This window comes from Labrus mixtus, chromosome 3 (assembly GCF_963584025.1).
Source record: "Labrus mixtus chromosome 3, fLabMix1.1, whole genome shotgun sequence".
Classification (NCBI taxonomy): domain Eukaryota; kingdom Metazoa; phylum Chordata; class Actinopteri; order Labriformes; family Labridae; genus Labrus; species Labrus mixtus.
The window spans coordinates 30,314,114-30,334,841 of record NC_083614.1 but is presented as its reverse complement, the minus strand read 5'-3'; the positions used below and the strand labels follow the sequence as shown (position 1 = coordinate 30,334,841).

Genomic DNA, 20,728 nt, shown 5'->3' with positions numbered 1-20,728 from the left:
TTTTCAAGACTTAAAAAAACAACAACTTGCAAATCACCCTTTTTTTTTTATTCTGTTGGTAACAACTTTAGAAAACATTTTACCCACATTATTCTAGTAAAGTATTCATCATGCGAATAGACCTGCACAACCCCATATGACATAAATAGCGATAGGTTTTTAAAAACCTCACATGGACCCTAAAAACATATTTCTGGATAATTTCGAGTCTCTTTGGGAGCTGTTGGTGCACAACTTTAGTTTGGGAAAAGTTTAAAGATCGAGCAATACTGAAGGTGTTCAGAAATGCAAAGCAGGCTAGCTATTTAATTGAACTGCAAAGTCTGTGTCGCTGTAAACTGTCTGTTTCACATGCAGCGACTCCCCTCCCTCTGTCATCCATTTCTCTGCCTCTTCCCACATCAAAGAATCATTTCAAAAGTTTTGGGGGATATTTTTTTGCCTGGAACCAGCTGTCAGATTCCTGTGGATATGAGTCATTGAACTGAATCAGATTGCCTACATGGACTTAGTACTATGTAGCCTGCTATGGGGGCAAGGACCACAGGCCTTCACTGTATATGCATATTTTTTACGCGTGTGCGTGCGTGCGTGGTGTTAACCAACAAAACCACAACATGAAATAACCTCATTTGAAAAGGCAGGAAGTAACATCTTTTTGGGGATGCATAAGAATGGAAACCATTCAGCAGAAAGTGTAAATGTCATGTGTCTCATGTGAGACGCGCGGTGAAATAACATACTTTGAGTGTAGTTCCTGCTGAAGGGTGTGTCTCCGTAATGTTTGTGTGCGCAGTGAAAGAGGAGGTCTTCTGAGGCAAACCGACTCTCCCCACCCTTCTGCCCGCCGCTGCCAACCTCATCCGCACACACATACTTCTGTAATTCAGCATTATAGCTCTCATAGAGGCCTATCGGATTCTGCACCGACTTATGAGGACTTTTCCGCGACTCATTATCTTCGGAAAATCTCTTTGAAGTTACACGGGGCTTCCCTGCTCCTTGCTCCAGACCAGAAGTGCCAGCCGCAGGACTCGGTTTGTGTGTGAGTGTGTGTGTGTTAAGTGTGTTTCCACTGCAGCCTCACTGCACAGTTTGCTGTCTGTCTGGAGCTACAGGCCCAAGACCATGTACCAAGCCGTGAGGAAGCTGTTTTTTACGGACTGCCAGTGTGCCGACGATGCGTCGAAAGTGTACGAGGAGCTGTTCGCCAGACTGGACACCAACAAGGATGGGAAAGTGGACGTGTCCGAGCTGAAGACGGGCCTGGCTGCCATGGGTATCAAAGCTGGGCAAGGAGCAGCAGAGGTAGCTACAACTTTGGATACAATAAACATCACACAAACACTTAAAGAGAAAGAAAGTTGTCCCGAATACTGAAGAAACAGAACAGGCTGCAATCCAGAGATAATGCAGTTAACCCTTAATGCTAACACTCTTTACAGGCCTTATAAGGAATAAAGTACATGAAGGCTACTCAACAAATAACTACATTAATAACTATGATGTTTTTAAATTAATATTACCCTTTGGTTTCTACAGGACTGCAGCAATAAGTGCTTTCATTGTCAGTTCATGTCTTGAAGATTATTCTTTAAAATTTCAGGAAAATGTTAAATCAACAAAGATGCTGCAGTTGCATGTTTTGTTTTGTTAAATACACAGTCAGTGTCTTTGGATAATAAGGTTATATGGATTAAAAACAAACAGAAGAACCCACTTCAATGTGCCATTTGTGCTTGATAGATTAGTTTGATGAAATAAATATACAGTATATATAAATAGAAAAGTGAACAGATTCTGAACTGTACTTTGTACTTTGAAGCCACATGTATTTAATGGAAATAGTTACAAACTACAGATTTATGTTATTAATCTAACCTGTGCTGCTGGGAATGACAAAATGCATTTAAAAAAAACAAAGACATGAGAAAGTAGTATTACCACAAGGTCAATTTATCTTCTGGAGCATCCAGCTTGTCACATGATCTTCATACAGAAGGAGTTATCATGTCATGCTAGATGTTTAAATTTAACCTTTTTTTTTTTTTTCAAGCCCTTTAAAGACTTTGTTGAAGTTTGTAAAACAAACTCATCACACGGTTTATTCTGAAGCTGTTCTGAGCTCCTGACTCGATCACACAATCTAAGTAGCAAGTTCTAGCTTGTCAGGATCCTCATTATATCTCCAGATTTACTTTGTCTGAGGGTTCTCACTGATAGATTATTATTAGTAATGCATGACTCATACTCAGCGGAAAGATAAACAAGAGGGTTGTCTGCTCTCTCTAAATGCTACAATTGAGTTGCCTTTGAGCAAGGCACATATCCCCTAAATGCTTCAACATGTCTGCTCACTGTGGTAAGATTGTGGTCCTCAAAATGTCCCTGAGAGGCCCATTACAAAGAGACTGAAGTGGAAGAAGCTCATGACTTCCACTTTTTTTTGTTTCGACAGTTTTAAACATGTTTCCCTAACAGGACCGAGTCACCCGGAGCCAATACTTAACAGTCTTCTCTGGAAATCTGGTTTCTCTGCATAACAGTGTCCTCACCGAAAGAGAGGAGTGCATAGAGAAAATGTGCCAAAGGATATCTGAAACTGTCTCAAAGTTCAAACAGTCGGTGCAGGCGAGCCCCGCGACAGTCCCACCTTTGCTAATCAAATAAATCTCACATTCCTCGCCCTCATCTGTGAGACTGATAACTTTAAAACTATGAGTCAGGGAAAAAAAAAAGGTTAGGAGAGGTCGCTGCTGTGTGTAAAAAGGTGTCATATCAAGAGTGTATCTCTACCTGTTTCATTATGCAACAGTGACATGATATAGAGTAGAGGTGAAATCGATACAGCATAGTATCGCAATATTTTGTGTTGCGATATTATATCGTCTCATAGAAGCCAATTATCGATATTTTAGAGGAAAAAAAATCATGTTTAAGTTGGATTAAACTAAAACACCAACAGTTCAGATTGTGAGGTGCATGCAGCCTTTAAAAGGTTTTACTTTGATCACAGTGTTGTTCAGTCTGTGGGCTCGACTCCCACTCTGTGGGCTCGACTCCCACTATGTAGAAATAAAAAAACTGAAGTGAGATGAACAGACTGAGAATGTTTTCTTATTTGACAAAACAGTTCTTGATGTAGTTTAGTGTAGTGAACATAATATGCAGTTTAAAAAGTTAAATCGCAGTGTATTGTATCGCGATTCTCAGCATACCGCAAAATGTTTAAAATCGCAATAATATCGTATCGTGACTCAAGTATGGCGATGATATCGTATCGTGGCGCCTCTGGTGATTCCCACACCTTTTTATAAAGAGGTAGTAACATGTCATGCACGCTGGCTGCTTTCCCGACATCCTCTAAAGATCAGCAGGGTTCTGATTCAGAGGAATAATCTATATCTGATGAGTAGGTCAATTTGCGATGACTCATTTATTAAAATGGCGTGCTATAAAAGTCTTTCACTGATACATTTTCCTGTGCTTTAGATTCTCATCAGACATTTCAAACTGTTCAGTGGGCTTCTATTTATCTTTGAGCACCTACTGTACAGCGTATGAAGAAAACTGAATAGATTCTTAGTCTTAATCTAGGATGATCCCTAAAACAAACAAAGACAGTCTTTCTGTACACAGCTTTAGAATCAATAAAAAGTTATGACATTAAGATGTACATTCACCAAAATGACTTAAAGAATAGATCATGAAAGCATACAATAAAAACAAATAGGATGAATTAATGTAAAGACACATTTCTCTGTTATTTTGTCACCAACTGGCACTATGAAGACCCTCTTGTATGACCGGATGGATCGTGTTCTGTGTGTTCTCTAGAAAATCGTATCCGCCGGAGACCAAGACAAGGACGCCCGGCTCGACTTCAACGAGTTCTCCAAGTATCTGAAGGACCATGAGAAGAAGTTACAGCTCACCTTCAAGAGCCTGGACAAAAACAACGATGGTGAGCGGCAAATATTTCATCTTAGAAACATTCAGCTTTGTGGATTCAACCAGAATTCAACAAACATTTAGTGACATTTTAAGAACACACAGGCTGAACATTCACTCCATATTTTTCTCCCCCAGCTTGTGACAAAATTTGAGGATGATTTGCTTTATTTCCAACAGGTAGGGTGGACCCTTTGGAGATTAAGCAGGCACTTGAAGAGCTTGGACTGGAAATCAGCAAAGAGGGGGCGAGCAAGATCCTTCAAAGGTGATTCTGCATTTTTTGGTTTCTGTTTTTAAAAAAAGGTCCCTCTGCAGTAGCAGGCATGCTGTATGGTTAAGAGTTCAATCCTGTGACCTAGGACCTTCTTGTTTATTTATTTTTTTACTTCGAGAGATGTTAAAGGTGTGAGGGACTGATAGGGAGAGCAGTCTGTTATTAGGTTGTGAATAGAGCTGACAGACTGGGTATAACATATTTCACCAGATAGAAGACATTTGATCGTCAGCTAATATTCACTGTGGTTCTGCAGATTGCTGTGAATCAGCATCTTCTCACATGCTCACTGATGTTAGAGTGATTATACATGTATTCATTCAGTCATATTTATTTTTGTCCCAACAGACAATGGTCCTTTTCTTGATGGACGTATCAGTCATTTATTTTTGTCCCACATACAAGTGTTAGTACGAGTGTTTGAAGGACTTTTTAATGAGTTGTCATCAGTCTTTCCAGTCATTCAGGACAAGCTCATTAAAACAGACACAACAGGTTTACACTGTGTTCTTTACACTGTGCCCTACATTTTTTCTAAACAAAGTGCGAAGCTGCAGGTGATCAGGAGCACACACTGGACGTTTCTCTGTAGGAAGAGAAGTGAAGCAGGATGTGCACGACACGGTGAATCAGACACTAAGATTTTTTATTTGAAAACCACAGAGAGCGATTGATGACGAATGAGTAACAGACAAAGTCATTCTGAGGAAGGAAATAAGGAAAGGGGGACGATGAGCACAGAGATGAATCATAGAGAGGACGTGGAGGAAGGAAGTGAAAATGTACATGAACCCATCAATATATCTATATATCTATTGGGTTTTTAATTCTTATTTGTTCTTAGATTGGACTTTATTTAAATCGTTTTTTTCTGCTAAAATTTGTGTTGCTTTGCATGAAGGCCGTCTTCAGTCACCTAACTAATTTGCATTTTGCCTCAACACTATCTGTTGCTATTAGGCAAATATTTCTCTCTCTCTCTCTCTCTCTCTCCCTTTCTCTCTCTCTCTCTCTCTCTCTCTCGCTCTTTCTCTCTCTCTCTCTCTCTCTGTCTCTCTCTCTCTCTCGCTCTCTCGCTCTTTCTCTCTCTCTCTCGCTCTTTCTCTCTCTCTCTCTCTCTCTCTGTCTCTCTCTCCTCTCTCTCTCTCTCTCTCGCTCTCGCTCTTTCTCTCTCTCTCTCTCTCTCTGTCTCTCTCTCTCCCTCCCTTTCTCTCTCTCTCTCTCTCTCTCGCTCTCTCGCTCTTTCTCTCTCTCTCTCGCTCTTTCTCTCTCTCTCTCTCTCTCTCTGTCTCTCTCTCCTCTCTCTCTCTCTCTCTGTCTCTCTCTCTCTCGCTCTCGCTCTTTCTCTCTCTCTCTCTCTCTGTCTCTCTCTCTCCCTCCCTTTCTCTCTCTCTCTCGCTCTTTCTCTCTCTCTCTCTCTCTCTCTCTCTCTCTCTCTGTCTCTCTCTCTCCCTCCCTTTCTCTCTCTCTCGCTCTTTCTCTCTCTCTCTCTCTCTCTGTCTCTCTCCCTCCCTTTCTCTCTCTCTCGCTCTTTCTCTCTCTCTGTCTCTCTCTCTCCCTCCCTTTCTCTCTCTCTCTCGCTCTTTCTCTCTCTCTCTTTCTCTCTCTCTCTCTGTCTCTCAATTCGATTCAATTCAAATGAGCTTTATTGGCATGACTGATCAGCAATCCATGTTGCCAAAGCAGTACAGAAAAATGATGATCAACAAATTATTACAATCTTTGTCATTTCATCTTTGTACAATCTCTCTCTCTCTCTCTCTCTCTGTCTCTCTTTCTTTCTCTCTCTCTTTCTCTCTGTCTCTCATTAAACGAGCACACGTGAGGACGGACACATAATTGTTCTGGGAAGTGAATGGGATTTTGAGTATAGGCATTGTTGGTAATCCATTAGTCAATTAGTAAAGTGGACTCCTGGATGTTTGACTTGACGTGTACAGGATAAATAATGACCTTTAACTTGATAAATGGTTTGTGTATAACAGAGGGAGTTAAATAATTAGTACCTTATACTTTGCGCTTTTTACTGCGCTCTGTGATTTCACGGGCAGCTAAAGATTCTTGGCTGGGTGGATTCATCACTGCAGGCTATTCTAATTTTGTTTCAGGATTCTAACAATTGAAAAACAGTTTGAGAACTTTCCCCGCTTTATAAGACGTTTAGTTAGTAACCATGTAATCATCTCATGTCAAGTTTGAATGCAGCTCAACTCCTTTAGCTTCATATCATCCACCATCTTTTTCTCTCAATGAGATCCTGTCTGCTCTCTTCAACACTTTATCCAACGAAAAAGACAAAATGAGTAGATGGGATTTGATCGGCCTAACCGCACAGCTCTAGTTTGTGATGTTTGCTTCTATGTCCACTTGAAATAACACAAACATTTGAACACTTTTCTGTCTGTGCTGTCTTGCTGCACAGTATCGATGTGGACGGCACCATGACTGTGGACTGGAATGAATGGAGGGAGCACTTTCTTTTTAACCCGGCCACCGACCTGCAGGAGATCATCCGCTACTGGAAGCACTCCACGGTAAGGACAGGCCATGACTCAGCACCTGGACTGTCTGTGTCCTTTTCATGAGACTGTGTGAGGGAGGGGGGGCACCGTAGTAGTGGATCTGTTAAATGAAAAGATTCACATGGTGTGGTGGTCTTCTCTTATTCTCTTATTCTTGTTGTTCATGCAGAAGTACATCAGCATGAACAACATGCAGATGTTGTTTGTGGCTTTCATCGGTATGTGCTTCTCTGTTTCTCTTCTTTGCGGATTTGTTCTTTGTCTTTTCGATGCTACTGTGGAGGCGGATCAGTGTGAGCAGCACGAGTCCAAGACAAACCCCCAAGGGGACACTAAAAGTGTATCGTGGTGTGTCGTATTATAAATGGTTTCAGTGCGTTTCTAATGGAAGATGAAGTCCTAATATAAAGGTCTGATCGGCTGTATTGCAAAATAAGATTCAATTCATGACACATGGAGAACGAATAAGAGACAACAGAGCAAAGATCTTTCTTCATGTCTTTGACTACATTTAAATTTTTTTTAACTCTATTTAATTTTTTTTTTGACCCCTTTCACCTTGTTCACATATTTTTAGGAAAAGCATTCTTCACACATGGCAGTAATTACACATAATAGCAAAATAATTGCAAGACTCCTCCCTCAAACTTTCAAACATTGGAGCACTTTCTCTGCAGAAAGGGGGGGGGGGGGTACGATGCTTGCAGTATATTTAACAATTCAGGTCCTGCACGCTGTAACATAGAGGGGGGAAAAAATGAAAAGTTAGAAGAGTTCTTTGACCTTGAACAAAAGAAACATGGAGGCTAAACAGTTAACTTTCTATTTGTTGCCTTTAAATGTCCCAGCCAAAGGGGAAGGTTGTGAAAGGGAGCTGTTAGCTGGTATTGGATTTGGACGAAGAGTTTGGCAGCGGATCAGTACGTCTACGTCAACAGATTAGACTCATTCATTCATTTTAAGAGACGGCGTGGCGAGGACACATGGAGGAGTTTGGAAATACTGATTTAAATCGAGTCTGTAAAAAAGAATCAAAGTGATCAAAATAATTGATTAGAAGGAACTCTTCCTGGAGTTGTTTGAAGATGCTCAACACTTATTATAATATATATTTTAAAGGGCCTCAATGTCGATGCCAAGACAATAAAGGAACTCTTTAAGTATTCAAAAAAGAGAAACCTGAAGTTTTCTTCTGATCTTTGATTTGTGTTGATTAAGAAGCTTGACTTAAATTGTTTTCATGATTACCTTTCTTGGGAACTGAGGTTGATTTTAAGTGTAAATTAGAAGAGAATAAATTATTTCATAAATCTATATGCCACAATAAAGTTTAAATCCTTGCGATCCACTTTTTGAAGTGAAGCCTTCCTTGTTTTTGAAGGTCAATCTCAAACACAGTATTTCACTCCTTAACCTTTAGCAGCCAGTTAGTCTAAGAAATCATTTTTGAATCCTCATTTTTCCACTCATAGGTCACGATTAGATTCATATGTCTGTGTTTAAATATTCTGTGACTTTTTTATTTTTTTTTATTTTTTTACTATGGTTGCATGTTGGAGACACGGCCCAATCCCAGTCAATGGCTAATCTCTGACGTTTGCTGCCTTTGTTCACTGGCGCAACCCACAAATAAACCTGTGGCTGCTAATCTGAGGCCGAGATAAGCTAATTTCAGTCTGACCTAACGTAGGATTAACTCATCAGTGGGATTGGGACAGTTCAGCAGGGAGAGAAAGTGAGTCCTGAACAGAACACGACGGGACACCAGGCATCAGTGGTACCATCTATGGCAGTGAGAAGTTCCCACCAGTATTTACGCCGATGGTTACTGGCAACTTGGGATTCATCGTTTCTCCCCTCAGGCCCTCGACATCTGACCGGGCTCTTCATTAGAATCATGTAAAGAATCGATCCGTCTGAGAATCAGCGTTCAGGAAGTAGTTAGTGGGACGTTATTGTACCTGATCTGGGATTCTTTTTTCTAAGTCTTGAGTCGGCCATGGCTCTGCTGCAGCAGCAACAACAGAAAAGCTGGTTTTTCATCGACTTTGAAGATGATGGGGCGTTCTATGAGGTGGAGGTGGACATGGTAGGCTTGTGTGTTTAGCTTCTCAGTTCAGTCTTACAACTTATTATGGATGAGAGATCTGCTTTTTTTAGTGGAACTCAATCAATTTAGTATGACAGATTCTAGATACTGCATGTTGATATCGGCCAGAGCAGCCCGTCTGCAGATACATAACAGTCATAGCAGTACAGAACTGCCATGGATACAGTGTGCTGTGGCTGTTATTGTCCAGCTCAGTCATATATTTGTTATTTTTACTTTAGCTCCCCAATTTTTAGAAGTCTTCCTCTAAAAAAACGATGCTGAAGTTTTGTCTTGTGTTGAAAAATCTAAATTGTCTAATTTATTAATGAATTTTTGTTAAATCCGAAAATGTTGAAACCAACTTTGACCTCAAATAACCCTTTATAGTTGGTTTCACGGTAACTTAATGTTTTTAATAACTCTAAATTGTGAAAAGCTTTTTCATCACTGGTCACTCAAACTTAAAAAACGACCGCTTTGACTCTCTTTAACAGTTTCAGCTAAAGTGTCTAATGTTGCTTCAAAGTGTTTTTCATTTTTCTGCAGTGTTGTTTGTTTGAAGACTTCAGTACCGCAGTCTGGACTAGTTTGTGCACGCCTTGATGTTACTCATAAATCATTAATAACAATGCAAGCCTTCATATCATTTGAGGTTTTTTTTTTTTTTTTAACTGAAATAAATCTTTTAAATGATGATGCTGCAGTAGCAGAGTGTTGCTAAAGTTATGTCACTAAAACACCTCTCTGTAATGGAGACGTTGATCTCACAGCATGGAGCAGTGGTTATGTAAGATTTTGAATTAGGACGTGACGTTTGTCCTGTCCTGCCAGTCGTTAAGTTCAAGCCAGAAGCTGAGAATCATCCGTGGTTTGGAAGCGCTTTGAATGACTTCTAATGAATCCAAAAAAAGACTTCCAGTGGGTTTTCAATTCCTTTTGAACATTGAATAATTACTTTAGTGCATGTGACCCTCACAAATAAAAGCACATTTTGCACCTATGTAACTTCCTTTTTAGCTCCATGCTACTGTTTAAAATGTCTCTTTGCCTTTCATGAAATAACACCGTGTTGTGTTGTGTGAAGGTGCTGGACATTGGTGACAGCCTCGCCATCCCAGATGAGTTCACAGAGGAAGAGAAGACGACAGGTCTGTGGTGGAGGCAGCTGTCAGCGGGAGCGATGGCTGGTGCCGTGTCCCGCACAGGAACCGCCCCGCTGGACAGGATGAAGGTGTTCATGCAGGTGAGTTCCCTCTGTCTGATGTTCTTCTTCAACAGCTTTAAGAGACGTTGAATGGCACACAACAGTCCCAGATGGCGGCAAATCAGAAATGTTATTCACATATTGTCTCGCTCATGTATTAACTGAATTACATGGATCACAGCCGTTGACTTTAATTGAAGAATCACTACAACCAGGATAGGTTGTAAAGTGCACAGGTGTTAATATGCACAAAATAAAACATCTGCCGAGATTACAACAGAACCTTTTTTTCCACACATAATATTAGAAGCCATCTAGCCTCCCTTCCACTGCACATACAGTATGTGCACAGCTCAGGCAGGATGAACGTCTCAGGTGACCACACACAGGAGGAATCAGCCAGTAGAATACAACACAACCACGAGGGGAGATAATAACTTGAAACTTGCTCTTAAAAGGTAGACCTCACTTTCAGACCAAACAGAATAAGTGGTTTAATGAAATCATGGTGCAGATTATTTGGAATAGTAACTTGTGTCGGTAGCTTAAACAGCTCAGGAGTACATTTTATTGTGAAGAAGCTGTTTCCATTGATTCTGTGGCAATTGTGATGATAAATCCCCCTTTTTTTATTTTACAGGTGCACTCATCTAAGACCAACAAGATCAGCCTGGTTGGTGGTTTTCAGCAAATGTTAAAAGAAGGAGGCCTGGCGTCTCTGTGGAGAGGAAACGGTATCAATGTTCTGAAGATCGCCCCCGAGACCGCCATTAAATTCATGGCCTATGAGCAGGTAACGCCATTTAACTTCCTTTAAAACGAGTTGCAGAATATAACTCAGTCACTTTTGATGTATAGTAACATTTATAATAACTCATAATTCAGCTGATATTGATTACCACTGACCCGTAAAGTCCTTTTGCCTCCTTTATTAGATGACCCTCAATTCTCTGTTTATTTCATGCTCTGCTCCCGTGTCACCGTGTTTCTTCAGTATAAGAAGCTTCTGTCCAGTGAGCCGGGGAAGGTGAAGACCCACGAGAGGTTTATGGCTGGATCACTGGCTGGAGCCACAGCACAAACTGCCATCTACCCCATGGAGGTGAGCAGAGGTTACCTTATGTTCGTGGTTGATTTGATATCTTACTAATGAGAAGGCCATGAAGTTAGAGGAAGTGATGTCATTTCTAAAAACATGTGAGGATGGTATTTATCTCTGCAGATTTCTTTACTTTGATTTTTAAGGTGAATCAACATCACCATTAACATTTTCATTTATCTTCAGTTTTTTAAATAGTAACAACATGACTTAGTATTAATTAACAACATGACAGGGGAACCTAAGGATCAAAACGTAGGTGTGATACATCATGCAAAAGATGTTTTGAATATTAAACTCACTGGATAGGTGACTTACAACACCTCACAGTTTGTTTCCTCACACGCAGCAAAGGCTTTAGTTTGTTTAAAGTCAGTGTGGTTATAAAGGATTACAATTCAGATTAATTTTATAAAGTTTTAAGACATAAAACACCCTTGCAGCCAGTTCCACATCTGTAGGCTCAGTTTGTTCTAAACGGTGATATTTTAACCACATACTGGATGCCTAAACGCAGTGCTTTTACTGATTGTATGGGATGTGGACTATGCTGCAAATGTGTACTTGTCATGCTGCTCAACACTGATTATTATAAACATTATTGGCCTAAAGTTAGGCTCAATATGGAGGCTGACAAAGTGAAGACAAAAATCCCTCTCCAAGTGAGCAGCTTTTATCAGACTGAAGGCTACGTCCTATAGCTACAGCAGCGTGTCAGTAAGAGTGCTGCCTGGTCAAGAATAACCTCACTGATTACCTTTTCAGGTGATGAAAACCCGCCTGACCCTGAGGAAGACCGGACAGTACACGGGAATGGCTGATTGTGCCAAGAAAATCCTGAAGAAGGAGGGAGTGAAAGCGTTTTACAAAGGCTACATTCCCAACATTCTGGGCATCATCCCGTACGCTGGCATTGACCTGGCAGTTTACGAGGTTTGTTAATATTTCTCTTGATGTAGCGACAAAACTCCACTTCCATATGCAACATTATTTGTCCTCAAAACAGTGAAGGTCTAAAACAACAGTCTTTAAGACTCGCCTGAACACTGCTCCTTCCTCTCCAGAGCTTGAAGAACTTCTGGTTGTCTCGCTACGCCAGTGAAACAGCTAACCCCGGGATTCTGGTGCTGCTCGGCTGTGGAACCATATCCAGCACGTGTGGTCAGCTGGCCAGCTACCCCCTGGCTTTGATCCGCACCAGGATGCAGGCACAAGGTACAGAGGACCAAAGCTCATTCAAATTCTGTCAAAACTGACTAACTAGTTCTGCATTTTTTCTTCATGGGGCGTCATAACTTTTAAGTCAGTCGCATGTTTACGGTTGATTTCTGTGGCCTCCTGGTGGCCATATGAGTTATTACCAGGATAGTCCAAACGCCAATGAATAAACTGCAATTCTTTGTTGTGAATTTTAGATTGTTATTGCAGAGTGTCTCGTGTCTTCCATGGAATATATCTGAGCATTTTCTACGATATTATGACCATAGAATCAGAAATACTTTATTCATCCCAGGGGGGAAATTCAGATTTGACTAATTCCTAAACTCTCAATTGATTGTGTTCCTTCTTTTTTTTTTGAGGAATGTATTTAATCTGGGCCGGTTTTTCTTATTACACAAACGATGGGTTCAAAGATAGTTCTTAAACGTTTGAAGCGATGATGAATAGAGAGTACTACAAGAGGACAGAGACATGCAGGGAAACCTTTGAGATTGTCTTTGTTGTCACACAAAGCGGACTGAATACTTAATTTAAAGCACTCATATCCGTTGCCAAAAGTCCTCTTGTATTAAAACAACTTCTTCTTCTTGTGCTTTCAGCTTCATTGGAGGGCGCAGAGCAGCTGCCGATGAACCTCATGGTGAAGAAGATCATAGAAAAGGAAGGCTTCTTTGGACTTTACCGTGGCATCCTGCCCAATTTCATGAAGGTCATACCGGCTGTCAGCATCAGCTACGTGGTGTATGAGTACATGCGGTCTGGCTTGGGCATTTCAAAGTAGGCAGTACAGTGTCTTTGTCTGTGTCCATGAGAGTGTAAAAGGATATGCAGCATTTATTTTTTTATACCCGACTGTCTAAGTCTGGACTCAAACCGCTGCAGGTTGGATTCATTGTAGAGGCTTTTTTAAAAGCGATCGCAGGACTTTGGCTAAACTTTTGAGCCATTTAAAAAAAGAAAAAAGAAGATATTGTTTACAAACTCCTGCAGCACATACACAGGGCTTATTATGATTAATGAGACTTCTACAATGTTTCCAACTGTGTGCGTTTAAAATACACGTAAAGATTTAAGTCAGCCGTCAGTGTCCGGGTCAACTCACTCTTACTTTCTGCAACCAAAGAGGTGGACATTAAGAAAACCAAAAACACTGATAGAGGTTATTTGTGATTTCAAGGCATGTTTTCTTTTGTATATTTTTTGATTTGGGCAGAGGTATCATGTTTTATCAGTCATGTTAAGAATTGCTCACGTTACATCACCGCACCAGGATTATGTCACAGGTTCCTTCAGTCTTTGACCTAAAAGCACCTTCTTCCTTCAAAAAGCGGAACACTTGGTGGAGTAGACTTTATCTTTAGCTTCATCGGGAGTAAGCAGACAGAAAGTGAACTCACATCTTCTGAACATTACCACACATTGATCTCAACACATCGACTTACATTCAGGTGCGAGTGAAAGTTGTTTCACCTCCAAATCTGAGGAAACTTTTGAAGTGCAGTACGGTGTTTACTCTTCACTCATACACATTCTGCTCGGTGCGTTTGGGAAATGGATGTCGCTCTGGTGTTGTTGCCTCCACAAAGGTCTCTTTTTAAAAATATATATATTCCATCTTTATTGCACCTTTTGGGTGAATTTGGTGAACAGGAGAATAATGTGCCTTATATGTTGTTTCTCTCCCATACCCATTTTCTTGCCTTTTTTCCCCCAATATTTGTTTTAGTTAATGCTAGTGTTTCCGTTTATTAAACATTTGAATACAAAACAGACAATGAGTGCATTTATTTTCCACTAAGTATCATTAAAATGTATACTCATCAAATTGCAATTATTTTGAAGTTTCTCAAAACATGTAAACAAAATTCATTAAATCCCAAAACTAGTTCTAGTCCATAGTTCTGGAAGCGCTTCTGATGTTTCACAAGCCATGTGGAAAAATCTCACCCCCCGTCTTGTGTTTTGATGGTGTGCTTTTGACCCGAGGCTTTAAGTAGAGATTACTCCCGTTTAGATCTTACGTAACACCCCTTTCCGCCGGTGATGTATAACACTCCTGTCTTTAACTGTCTGATCTCAGACGTGTTTAAAGGACACGCTGACAGTGGCTCTGCTGCTTTGAAGAAGGGAATAGAAGAAATTTGAAAGGACATAAATTCAAAACTTTAGTTTGAAGACTGTAACATGATAATCCTGCTCTGAGTTGGTTTTTGTCGATGAGACAAAATAGATTATTTCAGGGATCCTGTGCCTGTTTATCAGCAGAATGTAAGGATATGCTGATCAGTCCAAACTAATTCAATTGATAAGAGTCTGAAGACAAGACAATGGAAAGTCGTGCATGCTACTCTTATTTTTTGATCTTATTTATTTTTTAAATAAGGGATGTAAAGTGTTACAGAAATAATGTACTCTATCCAAAGACATTTTGAGTGATAGAAAATGCATTCATGTGAGCAAGCTCTCTATTTTGTTAGAATCCTCTGATCTGTGCCCGGAGCAACAATGTCTGCAGGACGCAAGGGATGTGATGGATTGCGTCATCATCATTCCAAAAAGTTTCTCTTCATGGGCGTGCTGTGCCCGCCGCTTCTTCAGAAATAACTCCTCATCGTTGTTATTGCTCAAGGCGGCGGTGAAGGCTTCCAGAGCAGTCTCAAGTTTGGACTTCTTCTTTCGTGGGTGAGCTTCTGCTGAAGGGAAGCCGCTTGTCTCTTCGAGGATAATTTAGAAGCAGAAGCTCGGGATGACGAAGCTGAATGATGGTCTGGACCTGCGATACCTGCAAGCACAAATGAGGAAACGGGACATTACAGCCATGTCAAGGCTTGTCTAAAATTCAAAGCGGAATGAACCTTGTCCTCAGAAGCACAATTATTACATGCATGTTATAACACTTTCATCATTCTTCACTTGTTACAATAATAACAATAATGATAATTATAATAAGACAAAATCTAAAAAATGAACCAAAACACAGCAAAACTAAAATCGCTGCATTGTAGAATTACATTAGATGTTGAAAAGCCAAGTTTGAAGAATCAGAGGAAACTGCTCAGCATGCAGATGCTCACCTGGTCAGAAGACCTGGGGGGTCTGCTGAGGTTGTAAGGATGGAGCAGGTCAGATATATACCCAGGGGAACCTGCTCAATGCAGAGATTTATAAACAATAACAAGGATGTTAAAGTGAACTATTTGTCTGGACGTCTGTGTAGGGAAAGTAAAAGTGGGTGTAATGCCAGTTGTCCTGCTGGATCCAGTCAAAAGTCTTCCCTGCTGAGAACATTTTTACTAAGAGGTTAATAAGTGTCTTTGCAGATGTTCTGACACGATCTATTTAGCAAAGTATTAGTATTGCATTTGTGTTTTTTCTAAAGCTGTGTTTTAAATGCACACTGTAAATGAATCAGTTCTTTTTCTCTGAGGTTAAAAGGCACGTACCGTCACTCTCGCCGTCGTCGCCCTGTCCCTCTGGAGGCATTTGGACCCTCTCCGTGGATACAGCTGGCTCTATAACGGAGTCTTCTGTTTTAATTTGAAGTCATTGGCGCACAAATAAGTACGTACTTCCGTTAACTTCTCCAAATTTGGAGTGAGCTGAATCTAGGCGAATAGTTTTAAATCATTAATTTCATCTATTCAACAATTCAGTTTTCTGAAAACACACAGAAAATTATATTTCTGAATCCCGTGTGCTCTGTTATTTTAAAATGTACTTATTAATATGATGTTACCCAGGGTCTATTTTTCACCCAACTGAACTGTTCTGAATGTGTATTTATTATACTATGTAGAACCAACAATATTCAGAGGGAAGATGTTATTCCTTAGTATGAAAAAAAAGATATCTGGACAGGTGTGTTGATCTTATGAATGATGTCATCAGCTTAGTGTTTTTTCAAAGTCGCTGTAAATATGAAACACGTCACAATCAAAGACCACATGTGCCAGAAACACGTTTCATTAGATCCAGGATGCATTGTAAACTTATATATATACCTTTGTGATACTAATATTTTAATTTTCTTTTTAAGGTATTAACACAGAACAAATTGTCCTCCATGACCAGCACAACACATTTCACACAGTCAGGACAATCTTGAGTTGATGTGAAACCCTCCAACACCTAGTCTGCGCTGATGCTCGACAGGCCGTTTATACCTTTCATTAAAATCCATCCTGGGTGATCTGATAACAAGGGGGGTGGCGTTAATGCAAGGTGGGAACGCAGGTCTCAATGCACATCCAGAGGACCGACTAGGATCCGACAGTTCAGCCACATGAAGAGGTGGTCTGGCATGCGTTCATCCGGACTGGTTTGGTAGTGGAGACGCCATGCATCCTGGGCAGCATAAAAGACTAACCTTTGAACTGGTGGAACGATGCTGGCTCTCGCTGGATGTAAAGGATGACACATTCAGTCTTCTCAAACGGGCATGCACTAATTTGCATGTGAGGCGTGCAAGTGACATCCAAATTCAAAGCGCTCAAAAAGGGATGCATTGTTAATGCAAAAATGTAAACGCCCGCACCTGAGTGCTATCTGATTACCAAGGACGGATGTTAATGCAAAAAATAAACAGGACGGATGGACCACATTAAGGTCTGCCCCCTCCAGGGATGTGACCTGCAGTAGCACTGATGAGAACTAAGAGAACAATTCTGCCTCCCACCGGGTGAAAACAATGACACCGGAGTGATGTTCACACCTGTAGTTATAATGTTGTCCACTTGTGATCTGACCACTAAAACCCACATGTTGATACCAAATGTAAAACGTCTTAGTGACAGAATCAAAAAAGAGCAGACGGAATTTTACGTCAGTGTGATTTAAGATTGTAAACTTGAAAAGAACATTTCCACAAAAGACTTTCAGAAGAGGAATTGTCCTTTGGTGGAAAGACAATTAGAAGTTTAGTTAATTTGATGTATGAAAAGTAAGTGCACATTAAGAGAATAATCATTTATATTTTTTGTTTTTACAGAGGACAGTTTCTGGCATGAGCTTTAAATTCTCAAACATAACCAGACAGAAAACTTCAACATCAAGAAGAAATGAGAACATGGTGATTTTCTAGTTTTTAATATGCTATTTTTAAATTTAATCAGAGAACATCTTTTTTTTCCGGGTATGCTCCACTTATAAGGAGAGTGCCAAGAAGAGAAAAAAACGCCACGGCGGTCAGGACGGCCCGCATGGCTTTGAACCAGCTGGGGTAGGTGGGCAGCAGGGACAGATCATAGTGCAGGGAGACTCCGAGTGCCATGATAACCATGGTTCCTGCAGAAATAACGCTGTCGCTCATTAGCATGGTCACCCACGCCAGCAGGGGGGGAACCACACTGTTAGCCAGATTCAACCAGTCAGGTTTCGCTGGACTGCTCTCAGGGAGAGCGAATCCCCAGCGTGCTCCACCCAGGAAGGACACAATGGAGGCAGCGTAAGCTAACTGAGCGTAGGCCAACTGTGGAGAGTAGGTCTCGGTCACAGCCATGAACAGAGTGGGAGTGACGAAGGGGATCAGCCCTGCAAAGCCCAGGTACAGGGCCGGTTTGGGACTCTTCCACAAGTCCTTCATGTCATAGCGCAACAAGTCCAGCTCCCTGGGCGGAGCTTCAGGCAGCTGTCGTTTCTTTAGCCTCACAGCAGAAGAGTGAAGATGTCGGTTCCTTACTAGATATGACCCAGAATCATTCTGGATCCTCTGGAGGAGCCCAGTCCCAGGACGTTTTACTCCTCCATCACCCCCGTCTAAAAACGGCAGCCTTGCCGTTGGGGCCCAGCAGGTCTGCAGGGAGCGTGATCCGCCATCAGAAGCTGACGACCAGCCTCTTTGTGGAGGCCCTGCACAGTGCCTGACCTAAAAAAAACAAAATCATCTTATTTAACTAATAAATGAAACGACTGGTGAGTAACTGAGCTCTTTAAATGTAAAAATCTCACAGGGTTGATTGATACCTTCTGGGCTGCAAGAGTGCTTCTTCTGAGAACAGCGGAGAGCATCTGATGAAAAAAAGGAAACAAGAGATGAGATTCAAAACTTACAATAAAGACTTACTGACCTCGTCTTAAAAACACAGGAAAGAAAAGAGACTGTGAATCAAACTCTACTGATGTGACATCGTGTGTGATATAAGAGATGAAGAAAGTAGAGACACATATTTATATTTTGTTCACTTCATTTGTTTGTCTACTCTCCGTTGTATTGAATAGTTTCTGTTGATAACATGTCTACACTCATGAACTTTAACTTATGTCAATACTGTCCATTTACACATTTACATTTAATCTTTCATATTTAACTAGTAATGCTAAGTTAAATCCTGGTTGTATATATTCACATTCTTAGTTTTGATATTTTTAGTACTTATTTACTTTGTATTTAATATCATATTATGTTTAGATTTGCTAATATTGTGTTTTTTTACTCATATTGTGTGTTTAGATAACCTGCTGCTGTAACGCCACAATTTCCCAGTTTAGGATCAATAAAGTAATTCTATTTTATTCTATTCTATATTCATTTCATTGTTCCCCTTTGTTATTGTTTTGTATTACATCTTTGTTTTAATTCAGTGTATAACTTCTGTACAGTTTATTTTAATTCACTCAGCTGTTACTACAACTTATTATTATTTATTTTTATTTGTCTACTCTTCTTTTTCTTATAATATTATTCTATTTTATATATAATTTAAACTTTTTTTGTAGAAGCTGACTCAACAATTCAAAAGCAATAAATTATTTTCTTTCCTCTTTTTTTTTTTTAAACAAATGATCTGATAATTTTAAAGATCAATCACATCACAAACTGACAGTGAAAACATGAAGTTATAAAACTGTTTCATGAAGCACAAACATGTTTATGTTGAGTTAGAAGAAGAGAGATAAAAACCAGAACATATTTAAGTAAATAGTGAAAGAGCCTTTACAATACTTAAAGATTAAATAGTTATTTATCATCAAAACAAACGATCACACCTGTGTGGATCAGACAGGTACAGGTAAATATTAATGTGTAACACGTTAAGAGAGACACATTAATCCTCTTTACTGTTTTATCTTAAAGCTCATGTTAACAAACCGGAAACAGTCTCAGCATTTTATATTTAAATATACAAAATATGAAACTACATTTATTAAATAAAAGCAGGTTAATTACCATCGTGTCAAAGCTTAATCCCTCATACTTTAAAATGTTATTTATCCTGGGGGTCACCCAACACGGGAAACACGTTGGTCCGCGGTTTATTCCTTCCGTGTTCGACAAGAGGCTTCATTCAACTTCAGTTCCGCTCGTATAAATATAATCTTACACTACGTAGAAATAGTCTAAAATCGTAAAAGCCTATTAAGTTAAGTAAGGCTAAACTGATTTGATATATATATATATATATATATATATATATATATATATATATATATATATATATATATATATATATATATATATATATATATATAAAACACCAACATGTCTTATTAGTGGTCGATTCTGATTACCTGATTAAAACTGAGTGCACAGCTCAGTTGAATAGAAACGATGTCTAAGCTGATCAAATTAGTATTAACAATTGTTTTGTTATTTCTTTATAAACTAGTCCAAATATTTAATCACTAATGAAAGGTGTTTTACTTCCTAACATAAATCGATTGTAGAGAGACACTGCATCTAAAAGGTCTATTTATTCATTCAGGTGAAGTAATACAAGTAAATTAGCCTATATTTGATGAAGTAAAAATTAACCAGAGCAGGAACAATATAGTGCTTTAAAAGTGATAATAAGACATCAGCACAGGTCTCTTTACCTTACCTCAGAAAATGATCTTTATTTAAGATTCATCTGCTGCTCCTCAAACACCAGTTCAGTAATCCTGACCTCCTTCTGCTGTTATATAAAAAACAGTGGAAGGATGTTAATAAGATATAAACAAGGACCCACACACTGTATTAAAAGCTCCCAGTGACTTCAAATGCAAAAGCAACGTTTACATTTTACAGATCTTCTTCAGGCATTTTCAAATCTGGTCTCTTGCATTGTTATTTTTGGGGGTCGCGGGATGAAACATTTGGGAACCCCTGCTCTAGTGTGTAGAACCTTTTTTTTTTCTTCAGTTCAATATATGATCCACAGCTGTGAAAGTTCTTCTTTGGATGTGCGTACCCTATCCTTGTTTTGTCTTTCTTTACAACATATATAACCGTGATCCAAAGTGAATTAGCCTGTCACTAAACAGTCATTATGCTGCTGAACCAAGAAGCTAAAATAACTGATTCTTTATCAAGCCCTTTATCAGGATGCAACAAGATCAGTCGTTCACAGATTTAGAGAAAGATACACTTTAATGATACACAGCA

The 20,728-nt window shown here is 39.7% G+C and overlaps 2 protein-coding genes across 2 annotated transcripts; one reads left to right on the top strand and one right to left on the bottom strand.

Moving 5' to 3' along the window:
* The first annotated feature begins 805 nt into the window (after positions 1-805).
* LOC132970594 (mitochondrial adenyl nucleotide antiporter SLC25A24-like) lies at positions 806-14,134 on the top strand. The gene is made up of 10 exons (XM_061034459.1): positions 806-1,308; positions 3,838-3,964; positions 4,132-4,219; positions 6,651-6,762; positions 9,927-10,085; positions 10,687-10,839; positions 11,041-11,148; positions 11,911-12,078; positions 12,210-12,360; positions 12,966-14,134. Exons 1-10 carry the CDS (start codon positions 1,129-1,131, stop codon positions 13,145-13,147), a joined length of 1,428 nt encoding a protein of 475 aa, XP_060890442.1. The 5' UTR covers positions 806-1,128; the 3' UTR covers positions 13,148-14,134.
* Positions 14,135-17,181: 3,047 nt separating this feature from the next.
* Positions 17,182-19,651, bottom strand: LOC132970578 (transmembrane protein 69-like). Its single transcript, XM_061034458.1, has 3 exons — positions 19,532-19,651; positions 18,328-18,372; positions 17,182-18,229 (listed from the first exon to the last, which is right to left on the bottom strand). Exons 1-3 carry the CDS (start codon positions 19,532-19,534, stop codon positions 17,474-17,476), a joined length of 804 nt encoding a protein of 267 aa, XP_060890441.1. The 5' UTR covers positions 19,535-19,651; the 3' UTR covers positions 17,182-17,473.
* Between the last annotated feature and the right edge of the window lie 1,077 nt (positions 19,652-20,728).

Coding starts and splice junctions, on each gene's coding strand:
- LOC132970594 (XM_061034459.1), top strand. CDS start 1,129: ATGTACCAAGCCGTGAGGAAGCTGTTTTTTACGGACTGCCAGTGTGCC. Junction 4,220..6,650: donor GCGAGCAAGATCCTTCAAAG/GTGATTCTGCAT, acceptor CTTGCTGCACAG/TATCGATGTGGACGGCACCA. Junction 10,840..11,040: donor AATTCATGGCCTATGAGCAG/GTAACGCCATTT, acceptor GTGTTTCTTCAG/TATAAGAAGCTTCTGTCCAG.
- LOC132970578 (XM_061034458.1), bottom strand. Junction 18,230..18,327: donor GCACTCTTGCAGCCCAGAAG/GTATCAATCAAC, acceptor TGTTTTTTTTAG/GTCAGGCACTGTGCAGGGCC.